This window comes from Talpa occidentalis, unplaced genomic scaffold, assembly GCF_014898055.3.
Source record: "Talpa occidentalis isolate TD23 unplaced genomic scaffold, MPIMG_talOcc4v2.1 talOcc4.7, whole genome shotgun sequence".
Lineage (NCBI taxonomy): Eukaryota > Metazoa > Chordata > Mammalia > Eulipotyphla > Talpidae > Talpa > Talpa occidentalis.
This window is the reverse complement of record NW_023605083.1, coordinates 58,575,176-58,588,064: the sequence shown is the minus strand read 5'-3', so window position 1 is coordinate 58,588,064 and position 12,889 is coordinate 58,575,176. Positions and strand designations below refer to the sequence as shown.

Here is a 12,889-nt window from a genome sequence, read left to right as displayed (position 1 = left end):
ATGAAATTCATATGGAATCACAAAAAACCCCGAATAGCCAAAGCTCTCCTGAAAAAAAAAGAAGGGAATGGAGGCATCACACTCTCAGACTTCAAACTCTACTACAAAGCCATAATCATCAAAACTGCATGGTATTGGAACAAGAACAGACATACAGACCAATGGAATCGAATAGAAAATCCAGAAATAAACCCACAGATTTATGGTCAACTAATCTTTGACAAAGGAGCAAAGACTATGCATTGGAGCAAAGAAAGTTTGTTCAATAAATGGTGCTGGGAAAACTGGGTCGCTACATGCAAAAGAATGAAGCTTGACCACTACCTCACACCATATACAAAAATCAACTCAAAATGGATTGATTAAAGAACTAGACATAAGACCTGAAACCATAAAATACATAGAAGGAAACAGGCGAAACACTACGTGATTTGCATATCAAAGACATCTTTACAGACACATCACCCAAAGCAGTGATAGTGAAGGCAAAGATCAACAGCTGGGACTACATCAAATTAAAGAGCTTCTGCACAGCAAAAGAGACAATAACAAAAACAAAGAGAAACCCCACCAACTGGGAGAAAATTTTTGCACCCAACACTAATGATAAAGGACTGATCACAAAAATCTACAAAGAGCTGATGAGACTCAACAACAACAAAGAAAATAATCCAGTCAAAAAATGGACAGAGGAACTAAAAAGAAACTTCTCTGAAGAGGAAATGCGAATGGCCAACAGGCATATGAAAAAATGTTCAACATCACTTGCAATCAGGGAAATGCAAATCAAAACTACCATGAGATACCATCTTACACCAGTGAGAATGGCACATATTAAAAAAACTAGCAACAACAAATGTTGGCGAGGTTGTGGAGAAAAAGGAACTCTTCTGCACTGTTGGTGGGAGTGCAAACTGGTCCAACCACTATGGAGAGCTGTGTGGAGATTTCTGGACCTACTAAACATAGAGCTTCCACAGGATCCAGCAATTCCACTCCTAGGTATTTACCCAAAGAACACAGAAACATCAATTCCAAAGAACACCTGCACCCCTATGTTTATAGCAGCACTGTTTACAATAGCTAAGCTTTGGAAACAGCCCAAATGCCCAAAAATAGATGACTGGATCAAGAAGATGTGGTACATATATACCATGGAATATTACTCAGCATTCAAAAAAGATAAATACATGCAATTTGCAGCAACATGGATGACGCTGGAAGGGATCATGCTCAGTGAAATAAGCCAAAAAGAAAAAGAAAAATACCGGATGGTCTCACTCATAGCAGGGATCTAGAAAACTTAAATAAGGGACCAGGAAAATGAATAACTATAAGAAAGTGAAAATCAAAATCAACAAAAACTATGAACCAGAGACACTTTTGGGGGGTGGGGGGCGGGAGGGAGGGATTGGGGTCAGAATGGGGGGATTGCAATTGTATGGGGAATATAAAAATAAAATTTATTAATTAAATAAATAAATAAATAAATAAATAAATAAAAAAAAATAAAAAAATAAATAAAAATCAAGTGCAGCTTTTTCACATGTCTCTCTGCCTCCTCTATGTCTCCTTGCTCTCTATCCTTCCTTCCTTCTCCAGTCTCCTCTCTGCTCAACTACACCCTTCCTTGGGTGGAGCAGGGAACCTGGAACCTCCCCTTATCCTGGGGACCACTCTGTTACAAATTAAGTTAGAATAATATTTTTGTGTTAAGAAATTTTTTATTCAAACACTTCAAAATTTTCCACCTCCAATAATTTGCCCTCCTATTCTCCACCTGAATTAGGATCTGGGGCTATGAGGTTATGAGAACAAATTTTTAGCTTTTATTTTTTTTTTAGGCTTTTACATTTTTATTGGAGGTCCCGGGAGAGGGACTCCTCTCTGTCAATGGAGGTGCTCACCATTTCTTCAGTCATTCCCTTCGGTGGCCTTGGGGGTGAAAGGACATGACTGTCATGTTCCCATCATCTCAGAGGGGCCCTGGGGAGTTATAGTGTGAGGCCTGGTTGATCATGTTGACATAGTTGGTGAAAGGGCTAACAGGGAGAGGGCAGAGTTATAGCTAGATTCCCCCCACCACAGATAATTGTAAGAAAGAAACCCTTATTTTCCTATAGTTTTATATTTTATCAAAATATATAACATAAATATATACCTTTTTAAAACATTTTTTTTATTTTTAATATCTGGAATTTTTTTATTATAAATTTTATTTTTATATTCCCCATACAATTAAATATATACCTTAATCTCCATAACAGACTATGAAATAAACTGGTATTTTCAACCCAATTTTCAAGTCTTAAAACTGGGACTTAGAGACATTATATGACTCATGCAGGGAGAACCCTTCAGTTACAAGTGGGCTTATAACAGGGTGGTCCCCAGGAAAAGGGGAGGTTCCAGGTTCCCCACCCCACCCAAGGAAGGGTAGAGCTGAGCAGAGAGACGACTGGAGAAGGAAATAAGGACGGAGAGCAAGGAGACCCAGAGGAGGCACATGGAGCAGAGAGACTCGTGAAGGACATGACCAGCGCTGGCTCCTTGGTCCAGGCATTCTTGAGGGAGGTGGCCAATCTGGCAGCCAACTTGGTCTCCCAGCTGTAATTTTTCAATTTTCAAAAATAAAAGTGAGGGGGAAGGGAGGGCAATTAGCAGAGAAGAAATATGGCTTTTTTTTCTTCTTTTGATGGAACTGATTATTGATGCATATTTAAAATATTTAGGGGTGAGGGAGAGGGGGATATGGTGAAGTGAGCATGCAAACTGTGAAGGCCTCAATCATTCATTAATTGCAGGGTAATCCATCTTTTCAGCGCTGTAAATGAACTGTAAATGAACAGTGTCTCTCAGAACAGAAACAGGAATTCAGAGTAAGATCCCAGAGGAAATGAGGGCTTTGGAACAAGAGAAAGACATGTTCCTCTGCAAGTTGTGACAGAGACAGGTGTGTGACACTCTCCAGGGACCATGTCTACAACTGGGGCTTCATTATCCAATGGCACAACCAGCTGAGACACTAATTAGCAGAAGCGCCGAATGCCAACCACCAAAGGCAGCAAGAACCTGATGCAGGAATGGGTGGGAAAGACTAGTTCAGGGAGGATCTATTGATATCTTGACCAAGGAAGGAAAAGACTGAATAGAGTATACAAGAACAGTGACAGGAAAGTGAAGGGATAAAAATGAACTGACGTTTATCAAGCTCTAGATTATTGCAGTTGAAAAATTCCGCTCATCCATTTGAAAATTCAAATGACTTTTTCCAGCTTCACAATGCATGAGGGCTTCTTCAAGGCTGTTAGTGTAAAATGTTAACTTTTAACCCTGCTCATTAGGATGTAATACGAAACCCTAGAAGATAGTAATTGGCCTCCGAAGGTCCCCTTCAGCTTTCTCTGAGTCTGCATGTTGGGGTGGGGCCAGGAACCCCTAGATCCAGAATCTGAAGCCCACTATAACTGGAGCATTCTCCCTGCTTAAGTCCCAGTTTCAACACTTGAAAATGGGGTTGAAAATACCAGTTTATTTCCCAGTCTGATATGAAGATTAAATTATATATTTATGTTATATATTTTGATAAAATATAAAACTATAGGAACATAAGGGTTTCTCTGGGTTTGGTTTTTCAATTATCTGTAGAAGATGACTAACAGGGTCAGCAAACACAAAGTAGCGAGGACAAAAGGGGCATGACAATCATCTCATGGAGGTGACTTCTAATTTCTGTACCTCGCATGACTTCCCTTGCCAACCTCCACATCTCAAGGTATGTAGACACCTTTGCAAAGCCCATTCCAGCAAGTGTCACCCTTAATGGGTAGTAGATGCCAATAAATGTTTGTTGAATCATCCCACCTAGATTTAGCTTCCCAATTGATATATTGATTAGCCAAAGGGGTAGAGTTAATTGGGGAGGAAGAAATACTTTAAGACAAGGGAAAGCAGCCTCGAGGTTGTGGTCCTTAACTATGGTGCATCCATGGTGCTGCCTTGTCTGTTCTGAGTGCAGACAGCTCTGGCCACTCTGTGTTGTCAAGAGCTCCGTGGGCTTCCAAGAGCAGCAGCTTTGTGTGGCTAAACACAAGACGTGCTTTCTCTTTCCACTTTTTGGAAGCAGGTTCACTGACAAAGTCGTCTCTCTCTTCCTGGCCTCAGCCCTCTGCAGATCTAGTTATGCTGTTTAGGTTCATGAAGTACAAATTAGCATAATCCGATTAGATTAGTTGCTGAGGGGCGTCTTTGGTCTGAAAAGCAGAGAAAAGAAAAGTGTCTCACAAAGAGAGGAGGCTGGCGCTTGGAAAGGGGGGCACCCTGGCTCCAGTGCTGCTGGCCTGAAAGCTTGCACCTGCACAAGCCCTCTTGTGAATAAGGACTCTCAGATGGTATTAGGGCACTGAGGAGTCCTGGGGAGCTCGGGGCGGGGGAAGCGTGGGGAAGAGAACGGCAAGACAGGCTCTGCATCCCATTAATTGATTTATCTGGATTGGCAAAGCGGGGGTTGCTGACAGAAGAGAATGCCCGTTTGATTCCTACTCAGCATGGAGAGTGGGTCAGCCCCGTAATCTGGTCTATCAGGATAAGCGTTTTAGAATCTCTGCAAGAGACTGATAAGGGGTTTGCTTGTAGGGAACAAAGTTCATTGGATGTTTGATTTCAGTACTTTCTGAATTGGGCTTCTCTTTCCTTTATTTCTGGAAAAGATAAAAAAATAAAAAGCTAACTGGTGGTAGTTGTTTTAGCCTTAGGGAAATGTGTGCTTAGAAACCAGACAAACTCCCCCATCACCTTGTCATAATAGGTGAAGCCAGGAACATTTTTTTTTTTTTTTAACTGCATGCACCTTTCTCTCCTATAGACAATTTATGGGTTTAAGTGACATTTTCATTATTTGGAAAACTTAGAAAGGGTCTGTGATCTCTGTGTTCAGTACAGGTTGAGTTTCAAGTAAGTGATCTCTTACACCTAGGACATGAAGGAGTCCTGAGACACAAGTCTCTGTACTTGCTACGGGATGAGGGCCACATGCCAGTTTATGTGATTCCCAGAGAACATTTGAATATATCCAACGCTATGGGACAGAAGGAAAGATGTGTGTAAGCCTGGCTTATGTCATGATTTACATCTATGACCAGGTATAGAAGGTTTGTTTCTGTTGATAATCTTCCAAAGGGCAATTCTACATAGTTTAAATGCTGAGAGGATGGAACTCCCACCACTTCATTTGGATAATTTTTTCTTTATCTAAATACTATTCTGGATAGAAAACTCAGATCACTCACCAAATTGTTATTCCTTCATTATTTCCATCATTGCCTGTTTGCAGTGGTATTTCTTTCACAGGATGTTTCTGTTCTTTGAGGCAGAAGAACATAGTAAAGAAAACTGGACTATGCAGAAAGGCAGACCGGGGTTCAGAGACCAGGCTTGCAGTGTGCTAACAGTAAAGTCTTGAGTTAGTCTCCAGAGTCTTTTAAGTTACATTTCCCCCACTCTAAACTGGAATGAATACCTCCATTAAATGGAGACTCTCAAGGACTATTAATAACACTCTTTGGGTATTTATACTTCCTTTCCCCACTTCCAACCTGCCATTTTCATACCTGTAGATGCCGTATGTCCACGTAGGTGGGCTGTGATATTCAAGCACAGAGCAAAGAGCTTCCTAGTTCCAGGAGTGGCCTTTTCCCTACTTTGTCTTCCTAGCTCTCCACCAGTAGGTCTCTCCTTTTCGATTTCGGTAATGGAGCCTCTTTACCTCCTGAGTTCACAGCCATTCAACTCCTCAGAGAGGGTTAAAGGAGACACTGTGAGGTTGTTCTCCAAATCCCTGGAACCTAGGGAAGAAACCTGGTCTAGGGAGGCAGGTAGGAAAGGAATTTCCATTTGCTGGAAGCTAAAGTGAACACACAGAACAACTTAAGCATGAGATGAGGGGCCAGAAGACTGGTATCTGTGAAAAAGGATAAGAAGCAGAACAAGAGAGGGCCAGAGAAACTCACTAGTCCTGACAGCCCGCTCTCTCTCTCTCTCTCGGACTGGTGGTTGAAGCAGTTGGATTTCATACATGCCCTACATATCGTGGTGGAGTGGAGGAAAAGGAACTGAGATAAGGTGTCCTTAGGTAGACAAGATACACAATCATATTATTATTATAGACTAACAATACAGCATTGCTATGAAGAAAAGTTATCAAGGAAAGACAGCTCAACAGCTTGTTTCATTAGACTCCAGGAAATTCTTGAGTTCTAGAAATTAAATTCTTAGAGTAAATGTTACTTGATAAATTACCAACCCAAGATTTATGTAAAATCCAGTGCCCTTAAAGACCTATTTGTGCTAGGCCATTGGCAATAAAGAGCAAATAAGAGGAATGTTTCCCTGTGTGGAGTGACCTCTACGGTCACGGCAGTGCAGACAGGATTGAGGAGTAGCCAGGCCACCTGACTCCCTACAATCCTTTCATGATGTTCATCTCTCCACATTCCTTTTGTAACACCTGCCACTTTAAACCCCTCACTTTGCATGGCCATTGGACTTGTAGATTCCCTCCTTGTCTTTGAAGGTTTTATTTAAGGATGTGACTTTTAAGTAACCTTTGGCCTCTGGGTCAGCAGTTAAGCTGTCCTTTCTCCCAGACCCCTTTATCTTATGCCTTTTTAAGGACAAAGCCATTTGTGCATAACATACATATTTTGACCATCTGAAGCCATTCTTAGGTGATGAAACCTCAGATAGCTGGTGCTACAAGGGCAGTGTTGAATGAAATTATTAGGAAAATGATTTCTCAGGAAAATCCAGTCCATTCCAGTTTCAGTTCAAAGAACTGAAGACAGAGGCATATTCTTAAAGAGCCCATCCTAATATAGCTTCATCACTCTAAAAGTGAGCACACTCGCAGGACTTTTGTGGGGATTATTCTTATCCATAAGGAGTTCTTAGCTTGGGACTGGGAGAGGACAGAATATACACAGAGGTAACACCGTGTAGAGGAAGTAAGGTTCATGAAGCACATGAGGTGATTCTAAGAAAGGAAAGATCAGATTAAGTGGTGAAATCTAGGAGGAATTCATGTAAGAGGTAGCATTTTTTATTTTTCAAGATTTATTTATTTATTTATTTATTTATTTATTTATTTATTTATTTTATACAAGCACTGGGTACAGTCAGAAGCGCCAAAGGGTGAGAGAATTCACCAGAGCCAGAGCAGGGAACAGAACAGGCAGACTGATGAGGTACGCTGCTGAGGGGAGCAAAGGGCACGGCAGGAGAGGTCTACACGCCATGTGGGACCCTCCTCTGGTGGCCGGGGAGCAGCCGGGGATCGAACCAGCGCTGCAGAGGCTGCCGGCAGCTTTGCAACCCAGCGCTCAACCGCTGTACCACCGGGGAGGCCCAAGAGGTAGCATTTAAGATGAGTCATGTTTGGGCCTCCCCTGGTGGCACAGCAGTTGAGCGCTGGGCTGCAAAGCTGCCCGCGGCCTCTGCAGCACAGCCTGCAGCACCGCTTCAATCCCGGCCACCAGCGAGGGTCCCATATGGCGCAATGGACCTCTCCTGCCACGCCTGCTTCTCCCCCCAGCAGTGTATTTCGTCTGCTTGTTCTGTTCCCCGCTCTGGCTCTGGTGAATTCTCTCACCCTCCTGCGCTTCTGACTGTACCCAGTGCTTGTATAAATAAATAAATAAATCTAAAAAAAAAAAAAGATGAATCATGTTTTTTGTTTTTTGAAGGTGTGATATTTCTCAGTCCTGAAGGATTTTACAAGTGGAATTTGGTACAGGTGACTGGGTAAACAGAATGAGTGAGAGTGGAAATATTCAAGCATGTAGACAGAAACATAGAGTAAAGTCAGAGGTATTTAAGAGTTGGGGCATGATTGGAGACCATAAGTGAAGTAACCTCATTAGCATGTATAATATATTTAGAGGATTATGGACGGCAAAGGAAAGGGTATAGTGGGGCCAGGATGCAGAGGGTCTGGTTGGCTGGGGAATAGCATTTGTCTCAATCTGGTGGACATGACACTGAAATTTTGCTAACAGGGGAGTGATTCGTCCAAGCTGTGCTTTGAGAAGGACAATCAGGGAGCTGTGTGAAAGGTGAAGTGGAAAGAGAGGGAGGGCAGGAGGTGGGGGAGAGAGAGACTAAACAAAAGATGCTAGATTTTTTTTTTTTTTGCCTAAAGACAATGGATAATGGTAAGGGGAGGGATCAAATCTAGGAATGGCTTTGAGGATGGAAAGAATGGGTGGATGTGCTGTGTAAATCTTTTAAACTTTTTTTTTAAAGGAAAAACAATTTTTTGGCTTAAATAATTTATTTTCAATAAATTAGGTTACATAGCAAATTGTAATCAACAGTTTAACATTCACCAAACACATCGACAAATAAAATCTTTGGTTGATACATCTAGTCACAATCTACAAAGAACAATAACTCATTTCCATAAAAGGGCACATGAAGATTACTGACACTGTTGAAGAGAGATGAGCATAGCAATGAGGTACTTGTCCATTTTCTAGCCTAAAATAATCGGTGACAGAATAGGGCTGTCGGAAGGCTGACCACTGACACAGGAGCCCTGGCACTCCGTCCTTAATGCCTATTAATTGTCTGTGTGCCCTTATGGAAAGTAACTTCAAAACCCTCTGCAACTTTCCTTCTCTGTAAAACGAGGAAGAGAATTGCCAAATCTAATGATCTATAGACTCAATGGACCTATTTGTACCTGATTTCTGGATGTTTCCAGTGGTGTCCATAGCAGACCAAACACTTCTTTCCCCCAAATGACAGAGTAGCATTGATTATACAATCAGTCTAAACTTTTCTATTGGGCTCAAATGCTCCATAAAGAAATGTGGCATTGGTGAACTCTCGTGTGTTTGAACTATAAATTCTTACTACAGCAATTACCAAGCCTGAAGTACAGGGCACCAAGGACAACTGCGGAGTGCCTTTTAAATTAGCTTCCAGTCTCATGGATCCTTTTCCAAGGTCTTGCTCCACATGCAACTATAATTCCTTTTGAGAGTCACTTTAACCTAACACAACTTGATATACAAAAATTCCACGCTTGCCAAAGAAATAGCTTAAGAAGTGAATCACGTAATGTTTTAAATGTTTATCAAAGGATTCCCTGCAGTGTCTCTTTAGTTAATTATCTCCCTCATCTAGTTTAATGGTAACTCAATCGCCTTGTGACTTTTTAGGAGCCAATCTGTGATATTTTGGTACAAAGGGTGGCTGCACAGAGACTGTGGCCCCGACAGCAAAAAAGGGCACTCATTCTGAGAACAGCAATAAAATCCTGCTCAGGCAATGTGTTCCTCTGTGTCTCCCTTGGCAAGACTTTAAAATAAAACTAATATGAAAATGCTGCCAAATGTGTTATTTCGACTTAATGTCAGATGAGAAAATAATGTTACTGCGTTGACAGGTGTCATCAAAATTTTGAGATGTACTATCACCTGGTAGTTTCAGGACAAAATGAAGTTCACATAAGCCCATGAGGAAGAAGTTAATATTTGAGGGAAATCCCCTGGCCTCTGTGTTTATGTGTTTCCCTGCACTATTCCAGGTTTCAAGGGAGTTTACTGAATGCAGTTTAAATAAAGAACCTAGAAGGAAAATGTATTGCTCCTGATAAACTGTGTTACATGTGTGAATGACATTATGACCTTCCTATTTGGGGGTCATGAGATTTCAATGGAGCCTCATTCTGTTTTCTTCTATTACCAAACCAGCCTTTCATAAATCAATTATCTTCTTTCTATCAGGGCAGGAAATTTAAATTCCACTATTGTATATACATTGGAAATCCATAATCTCATATCCATCAATTTCCTACCTGATAAGTAGGTTTTAAAACCAATGTATTGTTAAGAACTGGGGAAATAAAATGTCCCCAAGGCCACCAAATGACATTATATACAGTCTGGGCTTAACTATGGGGTGTGTCTTCGGATCCACATGCCTTCAGAGTGTACATGATGGTGAGTTCTGCCACATCCAGGCTGTTTCTTTGGCCTGTGAGCACAATCCCCTCCTGGTATGAGATTGAGTTACAGCTCCACAGCAGGGAAGGCAAATTACAAATTCATTAATTCATCATTAATTACTATTATATTGTCTACTCGAACTCTTGTTTAAGTTCTCTGTCAAAGAGTCATTAAATGGTAATGTTTGGATTTTTATAATAATAATTGAATTTTACAAGTCTCCAGTCAGCAGGAACTCAGGCTGAATTTAAAGTTTTAGTACCTGACATGGAAACAAAAAGGTTAGATAACCTATTTTAACTAACTGTCCATCATAAGAAAACTACAAACTCCAATTCATAAATTATCAAGAACTTTCATCTCACAGATATTATCTTCTATTTGGCTCGAGAGAGTACATACAGATGGAGGGCTCTACGCAGGTCACACCTAACCTTTCCATGGAGATAATGGATGCAGAGCCCTTCCACGTGCATCTGCTGCTTACCTATAACCCTCACGCACCAAGTGGGTCTTTTTTCCACAGACATTCCCATAAGTCTCCAGGTTGGTTTCTGCAACACTATCCTTTCCTTTGTCAACCTTAAAATTTAGTCCATTCATCCTTGATCAAAATATGCGTTGTTTTTTTCAAAATAAGCTTTAAAATATGTTCCAAAGGAAGCATTTTCCACTCATCTACCTGAAGATCCACTATCACAAAAATCCTTATAATTAGAAACACACTGAATAAACTAGTGACTTTCAAATTAGTTTCTAAGTTATGACTTTTTTCCCCCAAACATCTGTCTGAGCCCCCAGGGGTTGGACAGTCCAAAGTCATGTGCCTTGAGGCCTCCCAACTGCTCTCTGCAGCTGCCACTGAACCACCTCCTGTGAAGTTTCAATTCATACCTCAGGAATTATTCAAGTTGACTCTGGACCATCAGCGACAACTGAACAAGTGCTGCTCTGAGAAATGACTTCCAGAGCCACACTAGGGAATGTGGTGACTGGGGCCAGGTGAGGGAACCTGGTAGTCACCCAGCAGATTTGTGTCCGGCAGGTGGGGCTCTTGAGGGAAGAGTTTCAGAATGTTTCCCTGAGCCACTACTCCTGCTTGCTGTAGACTTTGCTCCCCTAAGACCTTGACCAAGAAGTTGATATACCTCATTGCCAAGCGAAGTGTTTCATTCTTGCTTAACTTTTTGTCTGGAGGATGAGTGGGGATGAGCTTCCGTAGCTTGGCAAATGCACTGTTGACATTCTGCTGCCTCCATCGCTCCCTGGTGTTTGTGAAGATCTTCCTGGTCATGGCTGAGTCCCTGAGGGGAGAGAGGGCCAATACTTTATAAGATGCCCGATGGACATCAAAAGTCCCGTCATGAACTTGAAAAGTTACAGCTTCCCTACCCAGATTTTAGGAAATTCGTTTCCTTATTTTTAGGTTTCTTAAATGTTCCCTTTGATAAGTGGAGAGAATGTAGCAGAAGAAACAGCCTTTCCTACCCTGGCTGTTTTGAAGCCTCCAGGTACAAGAATGTTTTGCCCCAGTATACCTATTACTTCTTTCGTAATCAACTCTTCCTAATTGCTCAGTGTCAGGCACAGTATAGGACTGAATATAAGTGAGACTAAAATGTATATTATTTATCTAATAGGGAGTAGAATATAGATTCTTTAAAAACACTATGATCCTAGGATTCCTTAATGAGATAGTATTTGCAATGAAGTAAGTGTCACATGGGACACTTACCTCTTGGCTTCCCTTCTGTCTTGGTCACTCTCAGCTTAAGCTGCTCCTTGGAATCACCCAGGCTGCACTGCAGGTCAATGAAATCTCTGAGGGCCTCAGTTCTTTTCAAAGCACCCAGTGGATCAGCAGGGTCCTCAAGAAGCAGATGCTGAGTTGCAGTTGCCCATGCAAGAGGCTCCTGGAGGTGAATGCCTGTGAAAGATAAAAAGGGAAGGAAACTGAGTAGGGCAAAGATGGCCTCTAGACCCACAATGCCCATCTGATCCTTGTGTAAGGAAGGCAGGCAGGTGAAAAGAGCAACATGGTAAACCAATATTGGCAGCCAACCCCACAGGCAGCTCTCTGGGCAAATACAGTAAAGACCCTTGGAGAAGAAAGAGTCAGATACTGGGAGCCCCTTCACACTGCCAGCAGAATGGGAGGGTTACATCACAGCTGAGGCTGTGGCTACTGCAGCCCTTGCAGCTGAACTGCAAGTTTCTTCTTTTTTTTTTTTTTGTGGGACCCTCGCCGGTGGCTAGGGATCGAACTGGTGCTGCAGAGGCTACGGGCAGCGTCGCAACCCAGCGCTCAACCACTGCACCACCAAGGGAGGCCCTGCAAGTTTCTTCTTGAAGTGAGATCCCAGGGGTGTGCTTCCTTGTGACCTCAGCTCCCCCAGCCTTGAGAATGGCTGGCTGCACAGGAACACGAAAGTCCAGCAAAATGCAGTTTAAGGATGCATTGGGCACACATGCTCACGAGATACCTGCCACCCTGGAGGAAGGTGCAGCAGGAGTGCAAAATACTCTCCTCCAAAGCCCCCCTCTCCTGAGAAGGTAAGCACTCTTGTCACAGCATCAAACATGAACCACCATCAGGTGCTGCTTAAGTCATTCCACCGCCCTGCCCCTCAGTTCCTCAGCCATCAAAAAGCTGCAGTGATGCCATCCACACAGAGCTGCAGGATTAAATATAAGATTAAGTCATGTTGCACCGGGAAGCAGCCTGTGAACTACTGTGTACGGTACAGGAAATTGGAGCCAGCGCTTGCTCTGCACTAGGCCCTGTTGTGCTGTATTTTTTTTTAATAGAGGCATGTTTTATTTATTTATTTGTTTGTTTGTTTGTACATGCACTGGATACAGTCAGAAGCGCGGGAGGGCGA

The 12,889-nt window shown here is 42.2% G+C and overlaps 1 protein-coding gene across 1 annotated transcript; it reads right to left on the bottom strand.

Moving 5' to 3' along the window:
- Nucleotides 1-10,851: 10,851 nt before the first annotated feature.
- On the bottom strand, nt 10,852-11,831 carry TAL2 (TAL bHLH transcription factor 2). Its single transcript, XM_037493184.1, has 2 exons — nt 11,743-11,831; nt 10,852-11,311 (listed from the first exon to the last, which is right to left on the bottom strand). Exon 2 carries the CDS (start codon nt 11,299-11,301, stop codon nt 10,984-10,986), a length of 318 nt encoding a protein of 105 aa, XP_037349081.1. The 5' UTR covers nt 11,302-11,311; nt 11,743-11,831; the 3' UTR covers nt 10,852-10,983.
- Between the last annotated feature and the right edge of the window lie 1,058 nt (nt 11,832-12,889).